The sequence below is a fragment of the Scatophagus argus genome, chromosome 15, assembly GCF_020382885.2.
Source record: "Scatophagus argus isolate fScaArg1 chromosome 15, fScaArg1.pri, whole genome shotgun sequence".
NCBI classification, from domain to species: Eukaryota; Metazoa; Chordata; class Actinopteri; family Scatophagidae; genus Scatophagus; species Scatophagus argus.
In genome coordinates, this window is record NC_058507.1 from 393,768 (window position 1) to 421,651 (window position 27,884).

Here is a 27,884-nt window from a genome sequence, read left to right on the forward strand (position 1 = left end):
CGACATGGAGGAGGTGGAGGAAGTGGAGGAAGTGGATGACATGGAGGAGGTGGAGGAAGTGGAGGAGGAAGAAAAAGTGGAGGAGGTGGAGGAAGAGGACGACATGGAGGAAGTGGAGGAGGAAGAAGAAGTGGAGGAGGTTGTTACTGTGGTCACAGGGGGCTTTTGGCTGACAACAGTGACGACTGGAGTCTGAGGTAACGCAGCAGGGACGACTGAGGGCGAGGACGAGCCTGGAGGGGAAGAGACAGCCAAATGTGATTGGTCAGACAGACCCAGCAGCTGCTACAAAAGCGAACAGAAAGCTTTCCTGCAGGAAACTGCAGGACTGTTTGTCGTAGAAAACGACAGACAGCAGTATTAAATGGACAAATGGTTTCATCTGTACTTGTAGAAACTGTTGGGCAGTTTAATTTTTAAGATAAGATTTTGTAAACTTTTTAAACACTTGTAAAAATGTTCATTTGTAAACTAAAGCTGTAATAATAAAACTAGTGAAATACAAGTACAACGTTTTTGTTTGAGACATAGTGGACCAAAAGTACAAAGTGGTATGAGAAGAGGATACACAAAGTACCTCAAATATGTATGTTTTAATACAGTCCTTGAATAAATGTACATAGTGAGTCTCTACTACTGAAAACAAGTACCTGCAGCTTCTGTGCCCCATTTAGTTCTGAAACTCACCTCTCTGAACCGACTTGTTCGTGTTGAATGGTCTCAGGTGGCTGATAGGAACCAGCTGGACCAGTTGACCGTCTGGTCTGCGGTAGTACTGGACGCCTGACACTGTCTGGACCGGCTGCAGGATCATCCTCTGACCACTGGAGGTGGAGGACAGGGGCCAGGCTGCTGAAGTCGGCGCAGAAACCTTCCCAGGAAGACCCGCCACCTGAAACCTCAACAGCTGAGAGCCTTTAGGAGTCGGATTTACAGGTGGGACCACAGAGCTGCTCAACTGAGAGGCTGAAACACACAACAGCAGCAGGAAGACGGTTTTTGTTCTGGATTCATCAAGAGCTCAGTGAGCCACAACAGAAATGTGACAGGTAACAACATTATCATCAAGAGAGCAGAACAAACATTTTTGCTCCACAAACCACATTTAAAGACAAAAACCGAGATCAGTCCTGAAAAACAGTCAGCACTGAAATAAGGTGGTGAAATGACCTGGGAATAAAGCAGCACATAAAACAGCAAATAAAGCTTGTCTTCATTCGGACAACGAGGAGACGTGAAACTGACTGTGGTGGTTTACATATCTGCAAGAAGTTTGGAGTCTCAGCAAGTTGATTTTTCACAAAACTGAAGAAAAAAATGAAAGCAATTGAAAATATAAAATCCACCACATTCCCAGCTGTTTGACTCGTGTAGTCGTTTTAAATCACATTAAAGGCTGACAAAACTGTTACTGTTTGTTTCTCACTAATTAAAATGAATCCACTAACCTCTGACACACTTTTTTATTCATCTGAAAATAACATCAGCATTTTAGCCATCCAGCAGATAAATAACTGCGATTAATAACATACTGGTCGATTAATAAACAAAGAAATTGGTCTTTAATGTTACCTGATGTGGGGGTGGAGCTACCAGAGGGTTGGGGTGCCTTTCCGACCTGACTGGCCCCTCCCTTAGGGCCCGGGTACACTTTGAACATGACAACCTGGGACTTCGCCGCCTCAGGTGCTCCACCTGCAGGACGATCAGAGGAAGCAGCTGACTGGTGGACCTTTACTCCCGCAGGCTGACCTACTGTGACACACAGACAGCCAACGTTAAAGCTTCAGTTTAACACCAGCAAACCTTGTCTTGTTTCTGTGGTACAGAACTTTCAGTTAGTCTAACACAGTGAACACTAGCTTCTTCATGCTAAGAAACAAGGAAATTAGCTCCTGCAGCTCCTATCATTAGCCTGCAAACAGAAGAACTAGAGAAATAACTGAATCTGTTGTGTTTTAAATACAGTTGTTATGTGTTATGTGTTGCTGTTACCCACAAAACAAATATTTTTAGCTTGTTAACAACGGAGGTCAGGACTTAAAGCAACAGAGGCCCAAATCTTTGTTCACGTAATCTTCTAGTGCCAGTTTTCAGCTTTCTGTTATTCAGCTTTAGCCCGCGAACTAGCAATAACATAGCCTGTAATAATTAGTTAGAATAATTTGTAATATAATTTACTAAATTACCAAGCTAGCTACTTGGCTGAGGAAGGCAACAGCCAAAGCTTCTGGACTTACTAACCTGCGAGCTAACATTCAACCTCTCCCTACAGCCTGTCCAAGATTTTTATTTTCCTTCACTTCACTCTTTACAATATCTAAATGTTAACTTTTACTGGAAATACAATTGCTAATTTAATTTAATCTGTTTTAAAACACCAGAGTTGAAGTTGCTGAATGCAAAGAATCCTTTGTTTTGTTTTTACAAAGCAGGTGATCAGCGGCACATGTTCATGCAGAAACAAAACAAACACAATGAAATTATATTATTCTCTTGTGCTTTAGATTTTGCATGAATGGCAGACGGAAGCTATAAAACAAAAAGAAAAAAATTGTTCACCAGCAGAGGAGTTTGGGATGCTGAGCAGGCCGGAAAGCACAGCTGAAGCTGGGAACCACTTCTTGGAGGTCGGATCTGAACTCTGGCTCTGAGAAAGTCTGGAGCTGGATGAAGGGGGCAAAGAAACTTGTTGCTTTCTGTTGGACCCCACCCGGCCAGTGAGATATGCTGCCAGCCGGTTCGCTGGATGGAGGGCCCCCATCTTCCCCAGCTGGATCTTTGCTAGTGGATAGAACTTCCCGTTCACCTGTAGAAGCAAAAAGGAGAGCTCAGATGTCAGAACATCACAGATTTTATTGAGTTTCATTGTTTTCTGTCTTCCAGCCTCCAAGATTTAACAATCCGACACCAAATGTTTTCAATGATAAACTAGAAAGGAAAAAGCAAATGTACATGTTATAGTTACAGCTGACATGAAACAGTTTAAATGTTTTCAGCTGGTGATTCTGTTGAAACACTGCTGGAGGATAAAATGGCAGCTGCAACAGAAGCTGAAAGGGCAGCTATGTGCTGAATGAAGTGCTACATGAAGCTGGCAGCCAGTGGCAAAAGGAGTTAAGCTCTCATGATGTCCATCTTTACATGCAGTCAAAGGTCAGCAGTCAGTTAACGCACTATGAGTTGAAAAGTCAGTTGAGGAGGTGACAAAAAAGTGAAGCTACCTGGACCAGATGGTCTGTTCCACCTGACTGTTTCCTTGTAGCTGAGAGGAATCCGGCGGGGGAGATTCCTGTCAGGAAGGGTAGAGCCATACTGACCATCTTCTTCTTCTTCATCCTTATTTTCACTTCCTTTCTACTGCTCTCTCTCCCATAATGCACCTGGTGAACTGCTGATCCTGCATCCTCCTTGACATCACCTTCCTCCACCTCTCGTTGCCAATCTTCAAAAGGCTCTAATTCTTCCTCCTCCGCTTCCCGCTGACACTCAAGAGATTCTACCTTTTCCTCCTCCACTTCCTGCTGACACTCTTCGAGAGACTCCGCCTCTTCCTCCTCCACCTCTCGCTGCCAATCTTCAAGAGGTTCATCCTCCCTGGCCTCCCGTTTCAGGTGCTCCTGTGTGGAGAAACAGGGTGCATTCAAAACACCACACAAAGGCTACAGAACCACTGAGACACTTCATCATACAGTAAATATACAGTAATTATCTACAGCCAGTACAGATTGACAATCAAAATTTTAAAAAAAAGTGTAGTCAGGGCATTCGACAGACTCAATCTGATTTTCTTATTCTTATTTCAGATAAAATCTTACAGTCCGTGAACAGTGTGTTTGGATTAATAAGAAGAAATAAATATTGCAAATACTACAGGAGTCCCACAGGCTTCTGTTCTCAGTCTGCTTCTTTTCAGATTACATATAAATGGCTCACCACAAGATTGTCAGATGTATGCAGATGATACATCCGCATCTGTCAGAACTACTCTACGACTCACTTTTAGATTTTTTTGTCTCACCAACAATCATTCATATCGCAGCTTAATGGTTTTTGCAAAGATATCTGTATCACACAGAACTTTGATTTTCACCCACCTGCTGTGGTTCTGTCTGCCTGTGTTTTTCTTGATGTTGTGGTTTCACTGGTGCTGCTGGTTTCACTGGGTCCAGTTTGGGCCTAGAGATGTGGATTTTGTACTGGATGCAGCGGTCACTGCCGCTTCCCTCCACAGTCTGACTGATTGGACTGATGAGATACTTTTTGATCCAGAAAGGCTGGTCCAGTTGATCCCAGGCCATCCTCTCGCACAGCTCCTTCAACACATGGCTCCGGTCAGCATCACTTGTCCACTTACACTCCGCCAAGATGATCAGACGCTTGGATGGCTTCAGGGGTGATTCTGCTGGAACCAAAGTCCAGTCAGAGAGAGCTGGCTGAACTGGTTTATCTGCTCAAGAAAAACCCCAATGCTGAATCACTTCTCAACCACAAACAACTAAACACAGAAGATCATGATGTCTCTATTAAGGTAAACAGGACTACTGACCTCAGTTTCCAACTGACACCAACAGACTCACTTGGTCAGGTTAATTTTCAGATTGTTAAATTGACTTTGTCTGAACTAATACAAAGTTCCTTTGCAAAGGTTTCTCTCAGCTGGACATCAGGCAGCTCATGTAAAATTTACCTCACATATTAAACAACAAGTCAGCAGACCTACCTGGAGGAGGACCAGAGGGTTTGCTCTTTGCTTCCTTGATTTTCAGGTCTCTCTGTTTCCAAGCTTTCAGCTGAGGGTCCTTAGACTTCAAGCCACATGACGACTCCTGGAGGAAACAACAGTACAAGTTGAGTTGAGCACAAGTTTGAAGTGTCAGGGCTGAAGATCTTTGGGGACACTGCTGCAATGTTTGATGTTTGAGATTATATAGTATTTCTCCCCAGTTAATGTCAAGACTAACTCCACCATTGTAATCACACACGACCAACAATAAGCTTCCCCCTGTGCACCGTCCACCTGCTCAGAGCACAACATAAAGATGAGGCACTGATTCAGCAGTGATCTCAGTCTCTGTTGCTTTGTAGCTTTTGTGTCAGTGTGTGATATCCCGCAGTCAAGTTCTATCAGCGGTTAAAACACTCTCAGTATCAGAGGGAATTTGTCTGATTTGGTTCAAAGCTTTCTCCTCCCCCTGATTTCCTTCAAGCCGACGCTGTGAGGTGCAGGAAGCTCTACCTTTGATGTGGTGAACCACACCTGACTCACTTAGATGAGACTGAGCTGAAGGACTGATGAGGAGTTTTGTCCCCTCAAGCCAGTCAGGAGCCTCACCTTGTGCTTCTGCTTGTGGATTGTCTTCCTCCCTGTGTAGCCTCTAACCCTGGCACAGCTACTGTGATTATCACTTCTGTCCTGCAAACACAAACACACAATTTGTCCGTCAACAATCAGACTGATGACATGCACCGTCTCTGCTGAAGCTCCTGCTGAAGCTCCTGCTGAATTCAATTAGTTGATTGGAAGAAATAATTCCTCTAAAGTTACAGATCTGTGTGCTTTCTCTGGTTTTTATCACAGTAAGAAGGCTGTGGATACGTTCGTCTCAGTGGAGGCCTTTAACTTCAGAATCTGCCACAACACTCTATGAGTCCGTCTGTGAGTCCTTACAGCCTGGTCTGTTAAGGGTGCCGGTTCTGGGATGTGGATCGAGTCTGGTTCACATTCTGGATCGTCCCTTCTCCACAGAGTCTGGACCCGCTCGGCAGGCTGGGAAACGCTGTCGGCCTCCTTTAGAACTACGAGTGGGGAGAAAATCAAAGGCAGGAGATGATGGATGAGATCACATGATGACAGAGTCTGAAGTCAGAAGTTGTTATGCGATGCTACACTGAGCACCTGATTTATTTACAGAAACAAAGTGTGGAGGACTTCAGGTTTAAACAAGACCACACAGAAGCTTTGAGTATGCTCAACAGTGGTGTCTATAAGGTGAATTTATGGATATTAAATGTTCAGCTGCAGTCTTCTGTATACTTTCAGTAATATTTGTTCTTCAAGTATACCAGTGGTTCTCAACTTTTTTCAAACAAACGCCCCCTCACCTCATCATGACCCTCCTGCTGCCGTTAATTTTTAAATTAACTGCTATTTAACTGACGGAAGGAACAAGACGGCAGCAGCAGCCTGTCGCCAATTTAAAGTAGCCCAACAAATCAGCAACTTCAAGCAAAGAAGAACTTAGGCTGATAAAAAGGGTCAAATTAGTGTGAACCGTGTGCTTGGTGACTCGCTGGCAGCTTTCTAACTGCAGGACACAGTGATGTCACTTTCAGTCTGAGTGCACCGGAGTCTTGGCTTGGCTGAATCCCTGAGGTAGGACGTCACCCGCAAAGCTCAGTTAGGCTGCTGTCAGCCTTCAGAAGGCGTCAAGAAATCTGAGAAAGCTGAGAAATTCTGAAGTATACCGAATTAGCAGGCCACACCAAGCTCAGGGAGCCGTTAGCTGCTGATGTTACAAACCTGGTTTAACCAGGGGGCTTGCCAGCTCCAGGGTTTGTGGGGTTATCCCCTGAAAATCGACTAAACATGAGGCTGAGAGGTGCCAGTGTGGAGTCACGTCACCCAAAACATTAGTCGTGTTTCAGCACACATTTAACTCAGGGCTAGTAGAAGTGCAGTGTCAGTATAAGCTGTGGATCTCACTGCTTCCTTTAACTCGATGAAAGCTGATTTTTTCAGTTGCAGCTCAGCTTATACACAAGGTGGCAGGTGGGGGGCACATTAAGAGTTTTCACTAAAAGTCTTCAGTTCTGCCCAAGTGAGGGATGAACGCACAAGCGACAGCCACAGAGGGCAAAGTCTGTGTTCACAGAACCTAGAGTTACAGTATGTCACTGCTTTGCTGCCAAAAACATGAACTCATCTGAAAGTAAATAAGACTGACTTCAGACCAGCATACTGACAGAGACACGCCACTAACCCACAGACTGAGGCCTTTAAAGAAACAGTTTAACAAGGCGCCTCTTCCTCTCGTGGAGTCACACGATCACATAAAGTTCCACTTATGTCTGTATGCTAAATATGAAGGTACAGCCAACATCTGGTTAGCCTAGCTTAGCTTCGCATGAAGCCTGGAAGCATTGAGAGCTGAAACAGTCTGACTGCACTGATTAACTCAGCTGTGTAGTTTTATCTGAAGTACTCCATCACCCATTCAGAGGTTTGGAATATTCAGAAAACTCTGTGGCTGCACACAGAAACAAACTCAGCACTGTCATTGTCCTCCTCTATGCAGGTGGTGTACTTACCGTAGGCCATCTTCATCCTCCTCTTCCTCTTCCTCTTCTTGTTATTCCCAGGGTGGGAAGGGCTGGAATCTGAGCCGTCCAGGTTCTTGAGGAGGACCACCTTCTGTTTGAGGCAGCTGCATCCGAACATGCAGGTAGGCTGGCCACAGTGGCTGATCCTGGAGGAGTAGGCCAGACTGGAACAGATGCAGCCCAGCCTACAAAAGTCATTCAGGCAGGGAGGAGCTGGCCTCTGGGTCAGCTGGATGGGAGCAGTGGGGTTCTCACTGACGAAACCCTGAGGAGGACAGGAGTCAGGGTACACTACAGACTATCATGCAGTGTGAACACATTCTTTTAATTTCTCTCAATACCTCTGATTATACTTGGATACTTTTACAAAAGTAATATTTCAGTGTGGGACCATTTGTGTAGTGTGGTTTCAATACTTTCACTGCCGCACTGCACTATGGTGTGTTTGTAGCAGTGAAGAATTAAAAATGTCAGCTACTCAAACATCAAATATCTCTTTCTTAGATCAGAGATTTGCCTGCTTCCTGCTGAGCTGGTTGTCTTTGGACACATTTTGATAGAGAAACTGGTTTCGGTTTGGTGTCAGTGCTGATACCTACAACTGCGACCTCTTACCATCAGGGTGAAGAGTGATGTCAGAGCAATGGTGGCCCTCTCCTCAGTGATGCTGGTCCGGGGTCTGCCCTCCCAGACCACCCTGTCCTCTAGGTCCTTTTGCCTCAGCAGAGCTCGGGTCATCACAGCTCCTCCATTCTTCCTGCAGCTGTCAGTGCGCTCATCGGCCCCCAGCTCAGAGTCCGACTCCAGCGGGGCCATGTCGTCTGAGGGCAGGGGGGCTGTGGACCTAGGGGGACTGAGGGTCTGTGACGAGGTCTTGGGTTTGAGTTTCTTCCTTGTCTTGATGGTTGTAGGTTGAAGATAGACAGAGTCTGGGATCTGTACTGCATGCTTAGGGTCCAGGTTTGACTCAGCTGAAGTGGGAGATGGTTCTGCTCTGGGTTTATTGTATTTTGGACCTTTCTGCTTTGTGTTTTCTCTCCTGGATGTTTTGGTCTCTCTGACAGTGACTTTGGGTCTCTTGGAAGGGGGGATGAATCCAGATATGAGGTCCGAGGTGGGGGAGCTGCTGGGCTGTTTCTTCAGGACACTGTCAAGGGTGCGGACGTAGCTAGTGCTCCTGGTGGGCAGCTCGTACACCACCGGCTCCACCAGAGGCTGAGAGAAGCTGGCGGCTCGCTCGTCAATCAGCTTCCCTTCATTCTCCAAATACTCGTCCAACATGTCGCTGCAGAACGCTGACAGGTTCTTCTTTGGCACATCTGAACTGGGACCAGCTGCAGAACACAAATGATTTAACACAAACGAGCCCTGAGAAGAGGTTCACAGTCTTTCAGCCAGTCAGTCAGCTGTGAGCTACCACTAGAGCAACATTTTTAGTCTTTATTTTTTTTACATGTAGCCCAAACAGTCTCCATTCAGAGTGAGCTGAATCAACTGTTAGCAGCTCCTGTTAGCAGTGCAGCCATGGATGTCCAGTCACCGGATTACTGTGATACTGAGGAAAGCTTAAAACCTTGATGATGATTGAAGTGAATTTTTTCAACATTTATTCTGGTCAGACATCAGAGATAAAGATGTCTGCAGAAAGTGGACGTCACACTGAATGATGTCAACATGTGTCTTATGTGTGCATGTTCACATTTCACTCAGTTTGGACACTGAGGAGAGTATGAAAGTGTGTTAAACTGATGCTCCAGTTTCCTGACAGTGAAGACAAAGAAGAACAGCGAATGTTCAGACAACAGATGCTTTAATGCGTGAATCTAGGACTTGTGAACTGAGGACAGCTATCAGTATCGTTTCTGACGAGACCTGAGAACCAACATTAAAATGAGAATTAGATAAAAGGGCCACAAACAGCAGAATAATCCAGATGCTGGTGTTTGATCACTAAATACACGAAATTACCCTCAGGTTTGGGTGGTGCCAGAGTGGGTGGTGCCTCTGACGGAGAGAATTTCTCTCTCCAACCTTTAATCTGCGTCACATCTGTTGTTTTTCCTGTTCTGGACACGAACGCTGCACAAACACCTGCAGACAAAAAGAAAAGCAGTGCTTCTGTGTTTCCTGTGGACGCTACGCAGGAAGTCTGAGATGCATGGGAGCAGCAACCTGACTATAATAATAACTAATTATAATATTTTTTACTTTAATGTAATGTCTACAAGAAGATCAGTCTGTGTTGGTTTTGGGACTGGGGGGATAAATTAGTCCATATCCCTTGTGTCATACTGGGCTTACTGAGCCACTAACTAAATTTACTTGAATATTTTTTGCTACATGAAGTGCATTATGTGTATGTACCAGCATTTATGATGGAAACCTGATCATGAGACTGATGTCATCATTCAACTGTCCATAAAGTTATTTTAAAAATAATAAAACATTCTGTCTAGTGCTTAGAGGCACTGGTTGTAGGCCTGAGTCTAACCCTCAGCACGAAGGCACCAACCTTGAGCCAGCGGCAGCTCCTGGGTCAGCGGCTCCAGAGAGACTCCAGGAGGGGGGATGGGCAGGCGAACCCCAAGGTACTGCAGGTCTATGGCCAGAGTCGGATCCAGCAGGTTCATCTTCAGACCGACTGATTTCACAGAGAACAACAGACACAGAGACTTTGGACTCGCCTTTTCATTACGATCAGGTGTGTCTGTTAGCTTCAGCTACAACTAAAGCTGCAGTCGCTCACTTTTTTCCCCTCAGCTCCTATCCTCAAAGTAAGTATTTAGATGGACCAGCATGTTGATGACTCAGTCTGATAAGCCAGAGAAAAACTGCAAAGTTTTAACTGTCCTACTGGGGAAAACAGCAGCTAAAACATCAAAACCATCGCTGAATATTTTTCTGATGAATGACTCATTAAACTGATAATTAGGCTCCAAACTGTTGAGGGTTTGGCAGATCCACTGTTGCACATCATTGTTCAAATGATGACTTCTGAATCAAATAAACGACAGAAATGTTTGGTTAACAAATATACATGAAGAGAAGAAAGCTGACAGATCACTATTGTTTATTGTGTATCAGTACAGCTTATGGCCTCTAGTGAACTAATCAGCCTAAAATCTGTCTGAACATTTAAGATGGAGCCTGACTGATACATTGGCCAGCTGATATCAGCCATTCATATATCAGCAGATGGATCAGCATCGACGGATATGTTGTCAGATATGCAGTGATACGAGAACTTTAATTATTTATTTAACGATTATAATAATGAAAAGGTTCAACAGGGTCAATATATAAAACAAAAACTGATGAATCTCACACAGAAGTTATTATGTTATTGCTGATTATTGACAATTCTGTTTTTGTTTCCATTGTAGTTACTACTTTTGATTATGTCATTTTACTTGTCGATCTTCACAGCTGGCTAGTATAGTCACAGTGTCTCGCTGATACTGCATCATTTTAATTTGTTGTCTTCTTTAGAAAGACAACAAATTACCCCAGGAAGACTAGCAACTACTCTGTGAAGCTCCTGGAGAAGATTAAAGACAAGACGTACCTTCCTGCAGCACAGGATGGATCACCTGTCTGTGTCTCATCAGCTTCAAATCTCTGAGAAGAATCTTCTCAAAGGCAGCAATCTCCTCCAAACTGTCTGCCGTCTCTACTGTGGATAAACAACTTCATTATCTCTTGTGTTCATTTCATAAATGGTTACACAGTCTGGGACACATTTGGTTCGTTAGAAAGGTTTGACATGTTGCAGAGTCCTGGATGTGGTTAGCTTAGCTCAGCACAAACAGTGGAAGCAGAGGTAAAAAAACAAAAATCAGCTAACACAGTCCATGTTAGATTGGGTTTTTATAGCTAGCTGACAGTGAGCATATCTGACAGTACAGTAGTACAAAGTCATGCAGTCACACTTGCCTCTTTTCACAGTTTTATCTCTGCCATCTTCACCTCCACCGCACTGCTGGTATTGACTCGGGTGCCGACAGCTGACACTCAGACCAGCTTGTAGCTTGGCCCTATTGTTGACAGTGAGCCTCCTCACACTCGCAACAAGTTCAGGGCAACTTCGCTTGAAGTTTTGGTTGCAGAAGCAATGATACGTCCCACTGTCTCCGGACGGGTGGTGGTTTAACACTGGATCAACTTTCCTGAAGCCGTACAGATTGAGCTGACGGACAAAGCTTGAGAAGTTGGTTGTTTTGAAGGTGCCGGTGGTGTCCGAGCTTGTGGTGCTTGGAGACAGAATCTGTCTCTCAAAGAGACGCTGATCAATGACGATGACATCGCCGTCACTGTCCCAGCAGATGGCTGGGATTTCTGGGTTGTTCACCAAACACCACAGTTTGGCAGGAAAGTTATGAGGGTGGATGCTGTCAGGGAGTGAGCTTTCACCAGCATCCATGTTTGCATCTGTGTGATTGGAAACACAGGTAATGTTTGTGAACCCAAGGCTTCACTGCATCTGAATATCAGGCCAACTATCAACAGTTAGCTGGTAAGACTCTAATGTTATGTGGTTATGAAGCAGGTTTAGATTAGGCTAAGGTTTCACACGTTCATAACATTTACTACTGTTAGGAATGATAGGGGTCAGGGTGGACTGGACCAGGCTGTCTGCCCAGCTACAGAAGGTAACCATCAGTGGTCAGAAAAAGGCAGGTGATGCGAGTACAGCACCAGGAAGAATCATGTTCAAAGTCGTTAAGAATGGCTGCATTTGTCTGAACTGGTAATGTCCTGAAGGCCACAATCTGAACCAGTTTGACTTCCTTCTTACTGACATGGAGATTATTCATAGCCTGCATTACCACACTGGAGTGAGATGGTGAAGATGAGGAGCAGTGCTGAAGCAAAAACAGGAAAAACCAGTGGTGGAATCACAGGATGCAGAATGGCTGCAGGACCTTGCAATAATCTTGTGAGATAAGATGAGGCTTTATTGATCCGAAGACAACCTGAATAATCTGGACAAAAAGATGCAAGCCTGCAACAAGCTGTCACAACATTCCAATGTGTGACATATGACTGTGTGAGACGCAGCGGTCAAACGATGACCCTGCCTGTTTTCCCAGAAGAAATACTCCTGCCATTGGAACTGATGCTGAAGGAATCATACAAAGACAAGATCAGAAGATTTCTACGAGTCTCAGCAGGGGCTACAGACCATATTTCGCTTGCCATTCAAAGTCAAGGCTCCTGATCTGACACCCACTCCATCCAAATAAGCCCATGATTCAGATTTGAAGAGCAAACTGGTCTCAGTTTTGTCAGCATCTCATACAACAAATTCAATACATTCAGCGATTGGCAGCTACTCAGGATCTGACTCCTAACATTGATACAGCTGTGAAGGCTGGGGGCGTCATCTTTCAGGAGCAGGTTAAACACTAAAAATCTTCTTTCTCTGAAGAAACAACACATAATTATTGTGGTCAAGTGTAAAGATATTGTACATTCTGAAAACATTCTGAAAACATGCTTTTTGAGACTTTAAATGTTGACAAGTGATGTGAATCATAAACAAGTCAAAGAGTGTATTGTAGGTCAGTCTGTGCCTCTGTAGATCTGCTGTGATGTGTAAACTGTAATGAGAGTCATTTCACTAAGTCTGACCGAATGAGGAGAAACTGAGACATTATCTTAAAATTGCAACATCTCAGGCTGTCATCTTTTATAAAACGAAGGTTCATTAACTGTGGACATTTTCAGAATGGACTTTCTTTACACTAAACCGAGTGGCTTGTTAACAAACAACACACAACATGTATGTCAGAGACACTTAGAGCTGGTACATGTTTTGCTTGTTTTTCCTGTGATTTAGCCAGGCTAACAGTTTCCCCCTGCTTCCCGTGTTTATGGTAAGCTAGGCTAAACACATTCTAGCCTTCTCTCAGGACACACAGAGATGAAACTAAAATTCATCTTGTTATTCTACCAACGTGTTAACCGAGTAAATGTTTCAGCATGCCTGTAATAACACAATCATAATCGTGCTGTTACCATTTTCAGGTGTGTCAGTTGTTTGTTGCAGGTGACTTTCAGGTGTCGTCCGAGGCTGTGAGACCATTTCTTCAGACGAGTCCACGATGTGAAGTTTGAGGGCCTCCTGAAATACGAATTTCTGGTTTTTAATTTTCTGTCATATTAGGTTAGACATAGCATTATCAACAAGATTATTGCAAGTCTGAAGTTCTGCTGGTGTCACCCGGAGGCTCTGACACCTGTAACATCTCACAACAGGACATTACTGGACAGAAGAAAAATATTCTGATGATGACACATACTTCTTCTTCTCAGAATCTTTTGGAAGATGAAGTCAAGAAAGTCAATAAAGTTTTTCGATTCGGGGTTTGCTTTTGCTTTGTGAGGCCCACTGGACATGCTCAATGAAGTTTCTCCTTCTGACTCACGGACTTTACATCAGTGTCATTGTGGCCAAATTGTGTAATTACAACATCATGTGACACACACTGGTCCAAAAGACTTTTTCCCATAAAGTTACAAAGTGGAAAAAAATCTGTGAAAATATTTGTGCTGATAGTTGTGCTGATAGTTTCACTATCAGCACATCTGGAAAGTTGAGATGAGCTGCATAACTAAAACTTTTCATCTGTGTTCAAGTTAGATGAGGTCTAACCCAATAGTTGGCGCTGGGCCAGCAGAGCTCTCTGGTGCATCTGCTCTATAGGCCAAACAACTAACAACTCAGGCCTTCTTTCAAGTAACTGATGATTAACATTAGGATATGACACATCCAAAAAATGTCTTTGCTTTCCTAGGCTCTGGAAAAATGTTACAAATATAAAACCACAGTGGATTAAAAGCATGAGTAGTTTCTGATAGACAGAGAAGAACTGACCTCTACAGACGAAAACTATTTTCTACCGTGTGACTGTGTGGAGGTAGCAGAAACATCGTGTGTCAGTGTCACACAACCATTCTGCATGACATCCTATGCTCAGGCCTGCTGGATCATGTCTAGTCACATCTCTATCGGATCACATTGTAAAATCCAAAACACACCACTGCGTTACCATTTGATTTGACTCATCTGTTGGCCATAGGACACACTAAACAAGTGTTCATGTGCCTCAAAAGAGCAATCCACATCTTAACTGAAACAAACACTTGATGTGCAGCAATTTAACTTTATTTAGGTTTACCTTTGATGTAAATGAGATAAATAGCTGCTCCTCCACTTCCTCCAGGTTAGGCTTCATGCTAGTATAGACCGAGTCATCCATCTTCTGATCCATATCAGTCTTTGCAAGCTTTCGCCGTCGGGATTTCTTGCGCTTGCAGGGTTTGTTGCCCGGGATTGGCTGTGCCTGTTGGGACATCTCATGTGCATTTGCCTCTACTGTACTTGGAGATGGACAGGGGACAGCCACTGCCTCTGAGTTTGAAAAGTCCACTCCCATTCCAAGGTCATCGGTGGTGAAAAAGTGCACAAGGTCAGTGAGTGAAGGTGTGGGTGACAGTCCGTCTCCATCTAATGAAGAAAAGGTTGGAGACAACGGCAACTGAAGTGCCAAGGGTGACAGTTCTGCAGGGAAGGGCAACGACTGTTCGTTCTCTTGAAATGATGAAGTGGTATCAGGGGGAGGTGTGGATGTAGAGTCAAAAGTCTGTGGTTCAGGGTGGGAGGGAGTCTGGGAAGGCAACAATGGCGACGTAACAGTCGCTAAAGGAAGAGTCTGTGGTGTGGGCTGAAATGTGGTGAATGAAGTGTCCATGTACCGCTCAGGTGGAGGTAACACTGTATGCCATTTAAACACAGAGCCTGCAGAGTCTTCACTATGCTGTAACTCTTCAGAGGGTACTGTGCTTGGAGCTGGTTCAGAAGTAGTGCAATTGAGTTGTGAAGTTACTGAGGCTGGCAGGGAAGGTAAAGGTTCTGGAGAGCTAGCAGGTGACAAAGGCTCAAAGCCAAAAGAAGAACATTCCGGGTCTGGTAGCAATGAATCTGACTTCATAGTGGGAGAGTCTAAAGGTAGTGTGGAAGACTCAGTGATGGTTGGTGTTTGTGGAGAACTTGGGGCAGGTAACACTGTGTCAAGTTGCGGCGTTAAAAGGGGGGACCGAGAAGAGGTAGTAAGAGCTGAGGAAATGGCGGATATATATGTCCCAAGTGTAGAAAATGACTGATCTGAGTTGAGTAACACTGGTGTACGATCTAGCACTGCTGGCTCTGAGTCTGTACCTTCATCAACTGAAATGGAGGCCAAGATATCATTAGTTCCTTGTCCCTTTGGATCTGTAGTGGCAACAGCATCTGAACATGTTAGACTTGAAGGCTGATGGTTGATTTCAACTGCTTCTCCATTGCCAGCAGAAACCATTTCATCTGGATGAATGTGTACACTAGCACGTCCAGAGGTGTGGTCGTCAGATCTTGTGACATCACCACTGAAATCCTTTGAGGGACAAGTTGGACTGTGGGTGTGATTAGAAGGCGGACATGCAGAAGCTGCAGGAGGACTCTGTGATTCCGTAGCCGTGGAAGGGGAGGCCGACATGCTCTTTGCCTGTCTGGATTTCGTCGAATGCTGCTTCAAAAAAAGAGCCAGGGCTGGCAGAGGCAGAGGTGCTGGCCGTTTATGCTGCTTCACTTTCACCTGCGATTGTGCTTCAGACTTATATTTGTGGTCTGAGTCCACAGAGAAGTTCTGGGACACTGCTGGAGCAGCTGCAACATTACTGACATCAGAACAATCTGTCCTGACAATGTCCTTGCAGTTAACAAAATTCAAAAGGTCCTTGTCTTTAACCTTAACTTTCATCTTTGTTTGTGCAACAGTTTCACCTTTCTTTGCAGGTGATGCTTCACTATGTGTTTCAGTAGATGTTCTTTCCCTCTTAGGAACATCTTGTCCATTTCTTTTCAAAGTGGTAGTTTTAGTGTTGTTTAGCTCATTTCTGTGAGAGGTGTTGTTACTGGCGCTCAGCTGCTCCAAGCTGCATCTCTGCAGTGAAACATGAGCCTCCCGAATAAGTTCAGAAAATAACTTCTGAGCTGGACTTGGACTGCTATAGAAGGAAATCAGAAACAGTTAAAACATCACATTAGTCACATCAGTATTAGTGGCCATATGTTTAATGTCATGCACTTAGCTTATGTTTAAAGAAAGAAAGAATTAATAAGGGTTTGCAACAGTTTCCATTTTCTGGCAATTAGCATTTTTTTATCAGAATTGTTGGAGTACTGACAGTGAAAATATTCAACTTGAGCACAAGTTGTGTGTTGCATTGCTTTGCAGCATGTTGTGTGCGGAGGACCAATTAGAATGGTGGATCAGAGCGGCTGCTCAGTTGCTGAGAGCCAGGAAGCTCTGGAGGAGAGAGCTGCTGGCAGAGCTGAAGCTTCTGGAGGAAGAAACAAATGGATTTTCTTCTGATCTGGAGACATTAACCAGCAGAAGTAGAGTTCACGCTTTACTATGTTAAACTGCTAGGTTTAAAAAGTGGATCTATCTTTACTCCAATTCTGTCTGTCTGCAGCAGCCAGCCGCAGTGTATTGCAGGTTACTGTAATTAGATGTCCAATTAGGGTTAGGGTTAAGCCTAACCCTAACCCTTTTTAAACATAGACAACATTTGACTCGAATTTCTCCCACTTGTTTGTGTCACTGAAATCCTCCAAGACACAAAAACTGGCACCAAATGGACACTCTGATAAGCTAAATTATCCATCACAGTGAAAAGTTGTGTCTTAAGGCAGTGGTCCCCAACCCCCGGGCCACGGACCGGGATCAATCAGTATCGGACCGCACAAGAATTAATTATTTATTTCTGTTTTATTTATTATCTGAGTCGAGCGGTCTTTTATTTTGAAAAGTGAAATGACCATATTCTCCTCTCTGTTACATCTCCTCATTTGAGCACCAAAATTTAACCCAGCTAGCAAAATGAGTAAACAGCTGTCTTTGGAAAGTTTCTTTGTGAAAGGGAAAAGGCACAATGAAGAGAGAGAAGAGCAGCCTACGACTTCCAAGAAAAAGAAAGGTTTTAGCAGACTGTACCAGGAGTCCTACTTGAAGTATGGATTTATCGCGACAGGTGATTCCCACACACCAAGCCCGCTCTGCATAATATACGGCAACCGGCTCTCAAACGAGGCAATGAAGCCTTCAAAACTGCTTTGCCACTTAGAGACCAAGCACCCAGGAATAAAAGACAAGCCCCTGGAGTATTTTGAAAGAAAAAAACATGAACACGAAGGACAGAAGAAATTACTGAGGGCCACCACATCAGTAAATGAAAATGCACTGAGAGCATCATACTTAGTGGCGAATCGTATTGCTGAGGCTAAAAAGTCATTCACTATTGGTGAAGAATTGATCTTGCCCTCCACTAAAGACATTAGCCGTGAACTTCTAGGAGAGGATGCTGTTAAAAAGATATCACAGGTGCCTCTGAACACAGTGACTCGGCGCATTGAGGAAATAGCGGAAGACATTGAGACATAGTTGTTGGAGAGGATTGATAAATCACCGTGGTACGCACTCCAGGTTGATGAATCTACAGATGTTGACAACAAGGCGTTACTGCTTGTTTATGTGCAATATATTTATCAGGAGGATGTGCACGAGGATTTGTTATGTGCACTATCATTGCAATCCAACACCACAGGCGCAGAACTGTTCAAATCGCTCAAATGTTTGAGCAGCTTTGTGAGGAGATGCGGAGCACAGACGCCTTCTCTTATACACAGAGATAAGATGGTTATCTCGTGGGAAATTACTGGCCAGAGTGTTTGAACTACGAGAACAGCTGCAAAGATTTCTCTCAGAAAAGAAGTCACCACTGGCAGCACATTTCAGTGATGAGGAATGGGTCAAAAAACTGGCTTATTTGTGCGACATATTCAGCTTGCTCAATGAACTCAATGCTCAAATATATACTCAAAACTCAACTCTGCATTTAAAGCCAAACTGGATTTGTGGGGACAGCGTGTGAATAGAGGCACATTGGACACGCAAACATACAGGAGATTCATTCACGGGCGACCAGAGAGTTTGATGTTATAATAGCATTATATTGTTGGAGCAATGTGCTAATAAAGTTCCATATGAGTACACAGTGGATTCACGTTTATTATTATTATTTCATACCCCCCGGTCCGTGGTAAAATTGTCAAGCGTTTACCGGTCCGCAGTTAGAAAAAGGTTGGGGACCACTGCCTTGAGGGTAAGTGGGGAGACAATAAACCAAGCCCATGTTAAAGCAAAAACACAGGGCGTAAACTGAGTAAAAGATCATAGACATATGCATGCTAGCTACATTTGGTGAAGAGAAAAGGAAGCACAAGAGATGCAGTAGCTAACAAAACACCATTGGGCCTTAAGGTGCATAGCCATGAAACGATATTTCAGTGTATTCTAAAATATGCTGATAGAAGTTGGTCTTCATCAAACCTGATGTTTGGTACACACCGTTTGAATAGTACACCATCTTCACTGTCAAAGTGGAACTCTTACCATGAACTTTCTTCAGTGACCTTGGCAGCTGACTGATCCTTGACTGTAATGGAATTTTTCTGGAGGTCACCTGACGTCAAAGGCTTGGAGTCCACTGCTTTTGAGCTTCTCGGTTTATGGTTTGCAAGCAAAGACTTCAAACTCTTCTTCAAAGGATGTTGCTCGTTGGTTGTTGTGCCTCCATCTTTGCGCAAGTCTTTGCCAGAGTTCAATTTCAATTTTAGGTCACATGAACTGGAGCCCTCCTCCTTCAGTCCTTTAGTAAATGGGTTGTAGTCAACTTTGAGCTGAGCAAACTGTGAGTTTTGGTAAGCTGTGACTGCCATAAACTCAGTCTGGGGAAAAGTGAATGTGACAACACTGGGACCACTTAGCTTAATGTCCTTTGCAACTTTGTCAGTTTGGATCACATGCAGTCGTGGCAAGTAGCGGTGCATTGGATGCAGGATAGTGTTTCCTTCTTGGTCTGTGATGTTGTTTGTGAGCTTCAGCTTGTAAAAGGACACTGGTTTCTGCATCCACTGATGACCTGTTGATGGAGACTCTGGATGAGGGAATGGTTCACTCTTAACATAACACTCTGCCTTTCCAGCAATTTGCCAGCTGGTGCCGGTCCACTTGTATCGACTGCTGTCTAATGGTTGAATGTCCATGATCAGAGAGTACTTCCTAGATGGCTGCAAACCAGAGATTCGAAAGCGGCAGTAAGGAAACATCCTGCTGCCTTGTTTAGTCAGAATCATCTCTGTTTTGCATCTAAAAAACTCATTCCACATGCTGTTGTTGTCCAGGGTCACTTTGATGCCGTTACAGATGCTATCAGGCGGCAGGGTGCCCGACTGAGAGCTTAAATTGACAGGTTGTTTCATAGCAGGTAACCCAGCAAAAGTCCTGATGGCTTCCTCTGATGGGTACATGTTGGGTTTACCAATCATATCTGCCTCCTCACTGGTTTCATGGGTGCTTTGTTCCATCCCACCTCCACCTGCCTTCCCTGGTTTCAGAACCACAAAGCATGCAGGTGGAAGGTCCCCTGCGGGTGCTGCTGCTGAGGTGGGTGTCCCTTCCTGATGGAACACCATTCCTTTCCGCTTCTTTGTAGAAGCCATGAACAGGTTCCAGACATCTGAAGGGCAGGAGGCTCTCACTTTTTATACATCTGTATGATGCCTCAAGACAACATCCTGAAAAACAAAAACAATAAACTCCTATGAACTACTTGCCATTATGCATGTCAAAAAGACTAAAGAAGGACCAAGATGTCATACATTTATTCATAATGCTTATTCTGGTTGGTGTTTTCCAGTTATAAACATGCATGAAGTGGTTCTAGAATGGTTAACCTCAGGATTCTTCAACACAGTACGACAGAAAGAGGCCACAGAATTAATTGGTCATACGATAAGGCTACATCAACATGTATGCAGGGTTTATACAGAGATTCTTTGAATGAAGAATTTACTACCTTTTACTACCTTTTTTACTACCTTCACAATATTTTTTACTACTTCAAACTTCAAGCTTCAACTGTAGCAGCGTAAAGTGTGAAGTAAAGTGACAAGTAAAGTAATGAAATATCTTTCTACAATGAATTAACATACTTCCCCACAATTTAACAAGGTAATTATAACAATGAGAAGACAGACTGGACCTTTAGAATGAGCTACACACTGGAATTTGAAAGGGAACAAATAAGTTTAATAACGTACGGTCCGGCATGATTTATGGCCTCAATCAGTTGCCTCTTAAAATAGGGGGCAATGCCAAACTCGATCATGTAGCCGGTTTTATCCTTGGCCAAGGCAAACGATTTGGCAATTTGGGAATCCGGGAACATCTTGCTGAACAGCTCTCCTATGCCATCATTCGACTTGAATGAGTGGTGTTTAGCTGCCAAATCTAAACACCACAGTACCTCGGCCTGCAGCCTAGAAGTGGTAGAGCAGAGCGTCTGCGGGAGGCGGGCAGGCGAGGTTGAGGGAGCAATGGAGGTTGAGGGCGTAGTTGTAGCCGTAGTGCCAGAGCAAAACAGTGACGGCGGACCTCTGCGCATTATGTCCCTGCATCCTAACTTGGTGGCTACTCGAGTCCATGTGCGATTTAACCACCTTCACCCCCATCCAGGTGATATTCAATGTCTTTTTACAGACGTTGCAGTAAGCCTCTCGGCCGTTACAACCACTCGCCTAAGCCAGTCTTTAAAAGCTGATTTCTCCAGCCAGAGCTCTGAAAACTTGCACTTTCCCATAACTGAATTTGGCTAAACTAGCAAGCAACTCGCAGCAAGTGCCCAGATCGCTTCAACGCGCACGAGATACACGTGACATCATACCTATCACTCAGGTCCTGCTTGCAACATAAAAATAAATTCACGCACGTGTTTAGTAATTTAAGGAGATAGTCCAGCACGAAAGTTAAAAATTAAAAAACGTATAGGCCCAGTTGGATGGGGGTTCTCAAATTTACTACCTCTCAGATGACTTTTAGTACTTTTTACTGGCCTTAATAATCAATAATAATCAACTTTTTATTGGCAGTATATATATTTTTACATACACACACTGAATTCGTCTTCTGCATTTGACCCATCCTTAGTTGAACACACACATGCAACACCCAGCAAATTACATGCAGTGAAACACACACAGGAGCAGTGGGCTGGGGGGTTGAGTGCCTTGCTCAAGGGCACATCAGCCGGCTAATGAAGGGGGGGAGCATTTTTTCACATTAATCACTCCACCACACCCAAATTTTTCCTGCCCTTCCTGGGGGAATCGAACCGGTGATCCTCCGATCACAAGCCGCGTCTCCAACCTCCAACAAGCCACGGCTGCCCCCAATTTGGACTCATTTAATTTACTACCTTTTACTACACGCAGCAACCTTGGTATGGTGGTATGTCGCATATCTGAGTTGAGAAATTGGGTTTAGCATATTCACAATTGATCAGACAGACCTGAACGTAAGCATTAAGAGTAGCGGTGTAACAAGAGACAATATGCACATAATCACACAGCGAGCTACACCAAAGGTACAAACACAGATGTGCACCTCCTCCCAACTGCAACCACACGAAGACAACGAAAACTGTGATTGTTTGGCATGGCCAGATTGTGTTTTTTCCTGCAAGCTACTGACGCCATGGAAGAATACTAAGAGTGATGACAATGTGAAGCAAGATCAAGAAAGACTCAGTAATCTGTAAAGAGGCAAAGTACCTGGTGGGCCGCTAGGGTATCTTGTTTCAGAAAAAGCAGTTTTCCATTTGAAGTGTGCCAAGAATTACAAATATGATGTTTGTATATAAATAAAGTAGAGTCAGTTAAACATGAAGCTTACAGAACTACTGCAGCTCGTTTTACGGAAACATGGCTGCATCAGGTTATACCCGACAATAATGTTTCCACTGAGGGCTTTGAGATTCTTCAGGCTGACCAGGGCCGCACACACAGCAATAAGTGTAAAAGAGGGGGGCTTGCTGTTCTAGTTAACAACAGATGGTGTAACCCTGGTCACATTACAGTTAAGGAACGCATCTGCTGCCCAGACACTGAACTATTAGCTGTTGGATTCCAACCATATTATTTGCCAAGGGATCAGGTGAGGACACAGGGGGACTTAAGAGTAAAAATCAGGGAGGCCGAGGACAGATACAGGAGGAAGCTGGAGTTGAAACTCCAGCAGAACAACATGAGGGATGTCTGGAATGGCATGAAGAACATCACCAGTTTCTGTTACCTGAAAAGCAGCAGAGGAGTTGAGTCTAGCATGGACAGGGCCAGTGAATTTAACCTGTACTTCAACAGATCTGACACCGTGGCCCCTGACCCACCAACCCCAGGACTCCTCTGTTGTCAGCTGCCAACCCCCTCCATGTTTCCTCTACAGTGTCCTTCACAGCTGACCAAGTGAGGAGTCGGCTGAGGAGACTCCATTCAAGCAAGGCTGCTGGTCCTGATGGTATTAGCCCCAAGGTACTCAAAGCTTATACCCCCCCTCCTAGCCGTGTGGAGTACTTCACCATGTCTTCTGCTTAAGCCTGAGTCTTCATTTCTGTGCCAAAGGCGTCATGTCCTAGTGGCTTCAAGGACTACAGACCCTTGGCATTAACCACCCACATTATGAAGACTCTGGAAAGACTTGTTCTGGAGCAGCTAAGGCCTATGGTTAGGCCACTTCTGAACCCCCTCCAGTTTGCCTACCAGCCCCAACTAGGAGTTGAAGACGCCATCATCTACTTGCTAAATTGTGTTGTTTAACACCTGCAGGACAATGCTGAAGATTTGAGAATATTATACAGGTCTGTGGTGGCCAGTGCTATCCTGTTTGCTGTTGTGTGCTGGGGCAGCAGGTTGAGAGTGGTCTATCAATTAACTGATTCAGAAAGCCGGCGATGTCGTGGCGGTGGAGAAGGCCTCTGCGACGGTGGTGTCAGAAAGGAGGATGCTGTCTAAGTTACACACCATCTTGGACAGTGTCTCCCACTCTGTCCACGATGTCTTGGTTAGGCACAGGAGTTCTTTCAGCGACAGACTGAGTCCACCACAACGCTCCACAGAGTGGCACAGGAAGTCATTCCTGCCTGCGGCCATCAGACTTTACAAAACCTCCCTCGGAGTGTCAGACACTGAGTTCTGCAATTTTCACTGTACTTGCTGCACTGATTTTGCACTATTAATGTAAATTCACCACATACTTGTGTGAATTTACATTACGTGTGCACGTACTTTTATATTTATTTTTATAATTTAGGTATATTCCTTATTTCTATTTTTATTATAACTCTTTAGCATGGAGACTTCTTATCTTGGTTGGAGCAACTCTATCAAATATTCCCCCAGTGATCAATAAATTATTCTCATTCTGAGTCAATTCAAACTAGAATAAAAAATTACTATGCGTATATTTTTCTCTTAACCTTCCCAACATCACCCTTCATAACAAAGTGAAAAAAAGCATGTAAACTCGAATACTGACGGATACAGCTGCGAAGGGTGAAACTGGATTATACATCAAAACATATATTTATTTGCGGTGGAACAGCCGTAACACTACAGTAATCTCCTCTGTCTAAAATTATAAATTCTGCTGCTATCAGGAACTTAAACGCAGAGTATGTTGCTTCTGCTGCCACATATTATATGTTTAACACTTCACATCATGTGCCAATCTGGCCCAACACAACACTACGAATCCCAACCTTTTATGAAACTCTCTCATTCAATAAAGCCCTCATATAACGCACATCTCACTCAGTGTTGAATGTACAACTGCTGATGTCTCTGACACAGACGTGTGCCACGATGGCTTCATTCAGACATGATGCGACCATTACAGAGCTGCTGTTCAGACAGTAATTACACCTGCACAACAACACGTGACAACTAACAACACTGAGATGGAAATTAATGATATGAAGTAATGGATTTTAAAACTTCCTGTACGGACTAATTATTGGTTCTTTTAGAACTGTCTAAAGCATGAGGGACGCTCGTTCCACTTTTCAATGAACAAATCGGCTCAGTGGATCCACTGATTGAATTTCTAAATATTATCATTGCTGTAGCCTTAACATGTGCCACAGTGAAGACCGTGGGACAGGATCAATATCAACATGACACCACTGTAATGCCGCCAACACTTATGCAACGAGGTGCATGTCTGAAAGGGGTTCAACAGCATCAGCATCACACAGCTTCTGCTAGGTAGGCAACTGTGTGCTAACATGTTGGCCTTTAGTGCAATCCAACTTTCCCTTGTAAAACCAAACCATCAGGAAGTGTATAATCTACTGACAAGTGTCATGTGAGTATCACACTGATGTCTTCTTCCTCTGTGCCAACACACACCATCCTGCTGCCAGAAATACTCACTGGAGCACCAAACGTGGATTCATCCACAGTCCTGGACAAACGCACTATAAAACTATACTGTGTATTTACCAGCTGCGAGAGACTGGCTGGCATCGTTTCCCTTTGTGAAATCTACGGTGGCAGGAACTACCACAGAAGCGGTTTTGGTAGTTCACCACGTGTTTATGTCTTTCTGCGGACAAATAGTGTCACAACAGTGCAGGATGCCGTCATGAAACTTTACAGGAATAGTTGCGATCAGAATGTGGATCCTGCGCTCCACATATGTTCACAAGTTCTGTAACTTGTTGTAGCATAGTGGACACACAGATGTCCACACAGAACCGCTGCATACACCCTCTGCTTACAATGTCTATGTGATGCGGACCCTAGCGCACTTATGCATGCAGAAAGTAAAATTTCAGCTGAGCACATTTCTGGTTTGGGTCTGCATATAGAATTTTTTATCAAAAAGAAAAACATAGAAAAACAGCAGCCGTAGCCTTTCTAACATCCAGCCAGCAGATAACCATTAGCTTCAGGGGAAAAACAGAATGATCATCAAGTGAACTTCCAACAGGTGGGCTACCTGTCCACTGCAGTTCAACAGACACCTAAACTTTCAATCTTAAGAAATGCATATTGCTGATAAGAGTTATTTTATTAAGCTAGCTGTTGTGTTTCAAAGACCAATCCTCATGCAGCAATCTCACTGCCACAGCACACCAAACAAAGCCGAGCAGGAGTCTGAACTGAGTTACTGCTGTAAGCCACATGTTGACTTCAACACTAAAACCCCTAAACAATGTATGCTGAAACTGAGGTGCATGTTGCCATTTACCAGCGGCATGTAAACTCAAACTGATGAAAAATCTCATCAGTCAGGCTAAGTGAAGGTAATTTTATCTTCTTACAATCAATAACCATTTCTGTTCAGTTTCAGCTCAATTTGTTTGATTTTGGTACACTGGTCTGAAGGTGATCCCTACAGAGAAGGTAACTAGCTAGCAGCAACAGGCCTGATGCTGAGCCCAGTAATGGCTTCCCATTAAGCACTAAAGCTCACGCTCGGCCTGCATGGACTCACTTCGACCATGTGCTCTGATGAAAGCACACAGATTACCTTCTGCCTGCTCCAGCAGATCAAATGTTTCGACGGTGTAACGCTAATCCGTGCCTTATCGTCTGTTTTTTTCGTCGTGTCAACCCCATCGACATCGTGGATCTTTTCTAACTGAGGGGGGAAACTGCTTACGGTCTCCTTGCACTGAAACGTCATTGCCCGTGCTCCGCTTCTCCTGTACTGCGCAGCCTCGGACGCCATCTTGCTGCCGCCACCTGGTTCAAACGTCGTCCCGGCTGCTCTCAGCACCGAGACCGGAGGATCTACCGCTCGTTATGCGGTAGAAGAGCCGTAGAACAGCGAGGTGGCGTCTCTGACCTGCTGGACTATTTATTGGATCATTAAAACCACTTGGATGCTGGGGGCATACGCCATGACCGATTGTATTAGACGGATAACTGGCTGCTTAGTTTTGTTAACAGAAATTATCTGCACGTTTTAGTCAAACTAATTACCATTAATAGAATAAAATGCTCTCTAGGCCTCGATGCTATTAGATCGAATAGCTGTGACTTTATGATCCCGTGTTCCCTGTTTCGAGCCAGGCTACACTTGTGTGACATCATCGTGTGGAGCAAAAGGAAGAGTTTAGTTAGCAATGAATTTCAGGTTGGACTGGAATCAGTCAGTCTGCTGTTGTGACCACTGCGGCGAAGGCACGTATAACTTCGGTTCTGGATGTGACATGAGTCCGACGTTTCCTTGTGTTTGACTCTGTTTATGGACGGTAACTGATGGCCGCGTTCACCCAAATTGGACTCAGTCGGTTTAAACGTTTTGTTAACGGGAGTCATGAGACGGGATCCTGCGGTTCAGTTGTCCTGCTCGGCTTCTGTTTTCTCAGTTCGGGTCGTCGCAGCAGCTGACGTCGTGAGATCCCCGAGCCGGAAGCTCGTTTAAAGATGTGGTGACAGTCGGTGTTACTGTACCTGTTTGTGATATGGCCGCTAATGTGGACCAGTAGAGGAAGTGATGCGTTTGAATGTGCTGGTCAGTGGGAGTTACGGTCGGATATACGCGTAACAAACAATGGGCTTCAGCCATGATGGAGCCGCTGGCTATGGGATCATTTAACATTAAGAAACAAAGCCGGAATTGAACCGCGCAAGCTTTGCGCGTTCCTGTTTGTGTTGCGGGGTGGCGCGTTACGGCGCATGCGCTGGGAGAAAACGTTCACGGCGTGCAGTTGTTTATAAATTTCGGGAATATATGGCTTAACGCGTGTTGTGTGTGTGTGTGTGTGTGTGTTATTGATCTACCGCCACATTTTTTCACTGTCGTTGGTCCGAATGCAGACTTAAACACTGCGCTGCAGCGACACCTAGAGGACTGAAGCCACGTTAGCTCACTGCTAACACACGGCTAACTGCTGTGGAGCAAGCGGAGAGCACAGCGGCTAGCCGGCTAACAGTTGACCGGACGGTACTGACGAACTAAACGAATCCACGAGTTCTTAATTCACTGTCCTGCTGAGGTGTGTGTGCCTTTACAGATACTCGTTATTTCTTCTGTCTGTCAAACCTTTGCGTTCGTTCGCTTCAGGTCAGTGTGATGTGATGGTACCGCGGGCCCAGCCGGACTGAAGAGGACCACATGTGGTGTTGACCCAGTTTCTCAGAGCACTTTGATCAGCTGTTTGATCAGCTGACCTTACATGTGAAGGAGCAGCTTGAGGTCAGGTCGTTAGACATCAAAGTCTATGGGAGTTTTTTTCAGGTTTTAAAACGGTGCTATAAACATGTAGTGATGTAATGAAGTAACCTACAGTACATTTATTTAGTGTAGCATGAAAGCACTTTGAGGAACCTGAGTAATTTCTGCTATTTTGTACCACATTTCATTGAAGTATTATTGTTTTTCTCCATAGTTCTGTTGTGACGGGATCACGTACTGTAAACTCAGCAGTACATGAAACTGCAGAATCAACAGTGCATCAGTGTTAAGGACAATATTATAGTGCCATGAATACTTTTACTTTTGTTACTTCAGATACATTTTGCTTGAAGTTCTTTTGTAGTTTTACTGAGAAATAACTGAGTGTAGGTGTTTTTGTTATAATGCAGTATTCTTACAGTTTGTAGTATTGCT

General features: G+C 44.3%; 1 protein-coding gene across 1 annotated transcript; it reads right to left on the reverse strand.

Annotated features, from left to right (window-relative positions):
- Nucleotides 1-12: 12 nt before the first annotated feature.
- On the reverse strand, nt 13-27,514 carry mgaa (MAX dimerization protein MGA a; the record flags this gene model as incomplete). The annotated part of the gene is made up of 19 exons (XM_046413799.1): nt 25,797-27,514; nt 18,822-20,005; nt 14,505-16,371; nt 13,342-13,447; nt 11,257-11,751; nt 10,889-10,996; nt 9,836-9,964; nt 9,292-9,414; nt 7,939-8,657; nt 7,312-7,588; nt 5,672-5,799; nt 5,336-5,416; nt 4,724-4,829; nt 4,098-4,450; nt 3,225-3,620; nt 2,563-2,809; nt 1,573-1,752; nt 688-966; nt 13-233 (listed from the first exon to the last, which is right to left on the reverse strand). Coding segments are annotated over exons 2-19 (6,924 nt in total), but the record flags the coding sequence as incomplete, so codon positions are not given.
- Between the last annotated feature and the right edge of the window lie 370 nt (nt 27,515-27,884).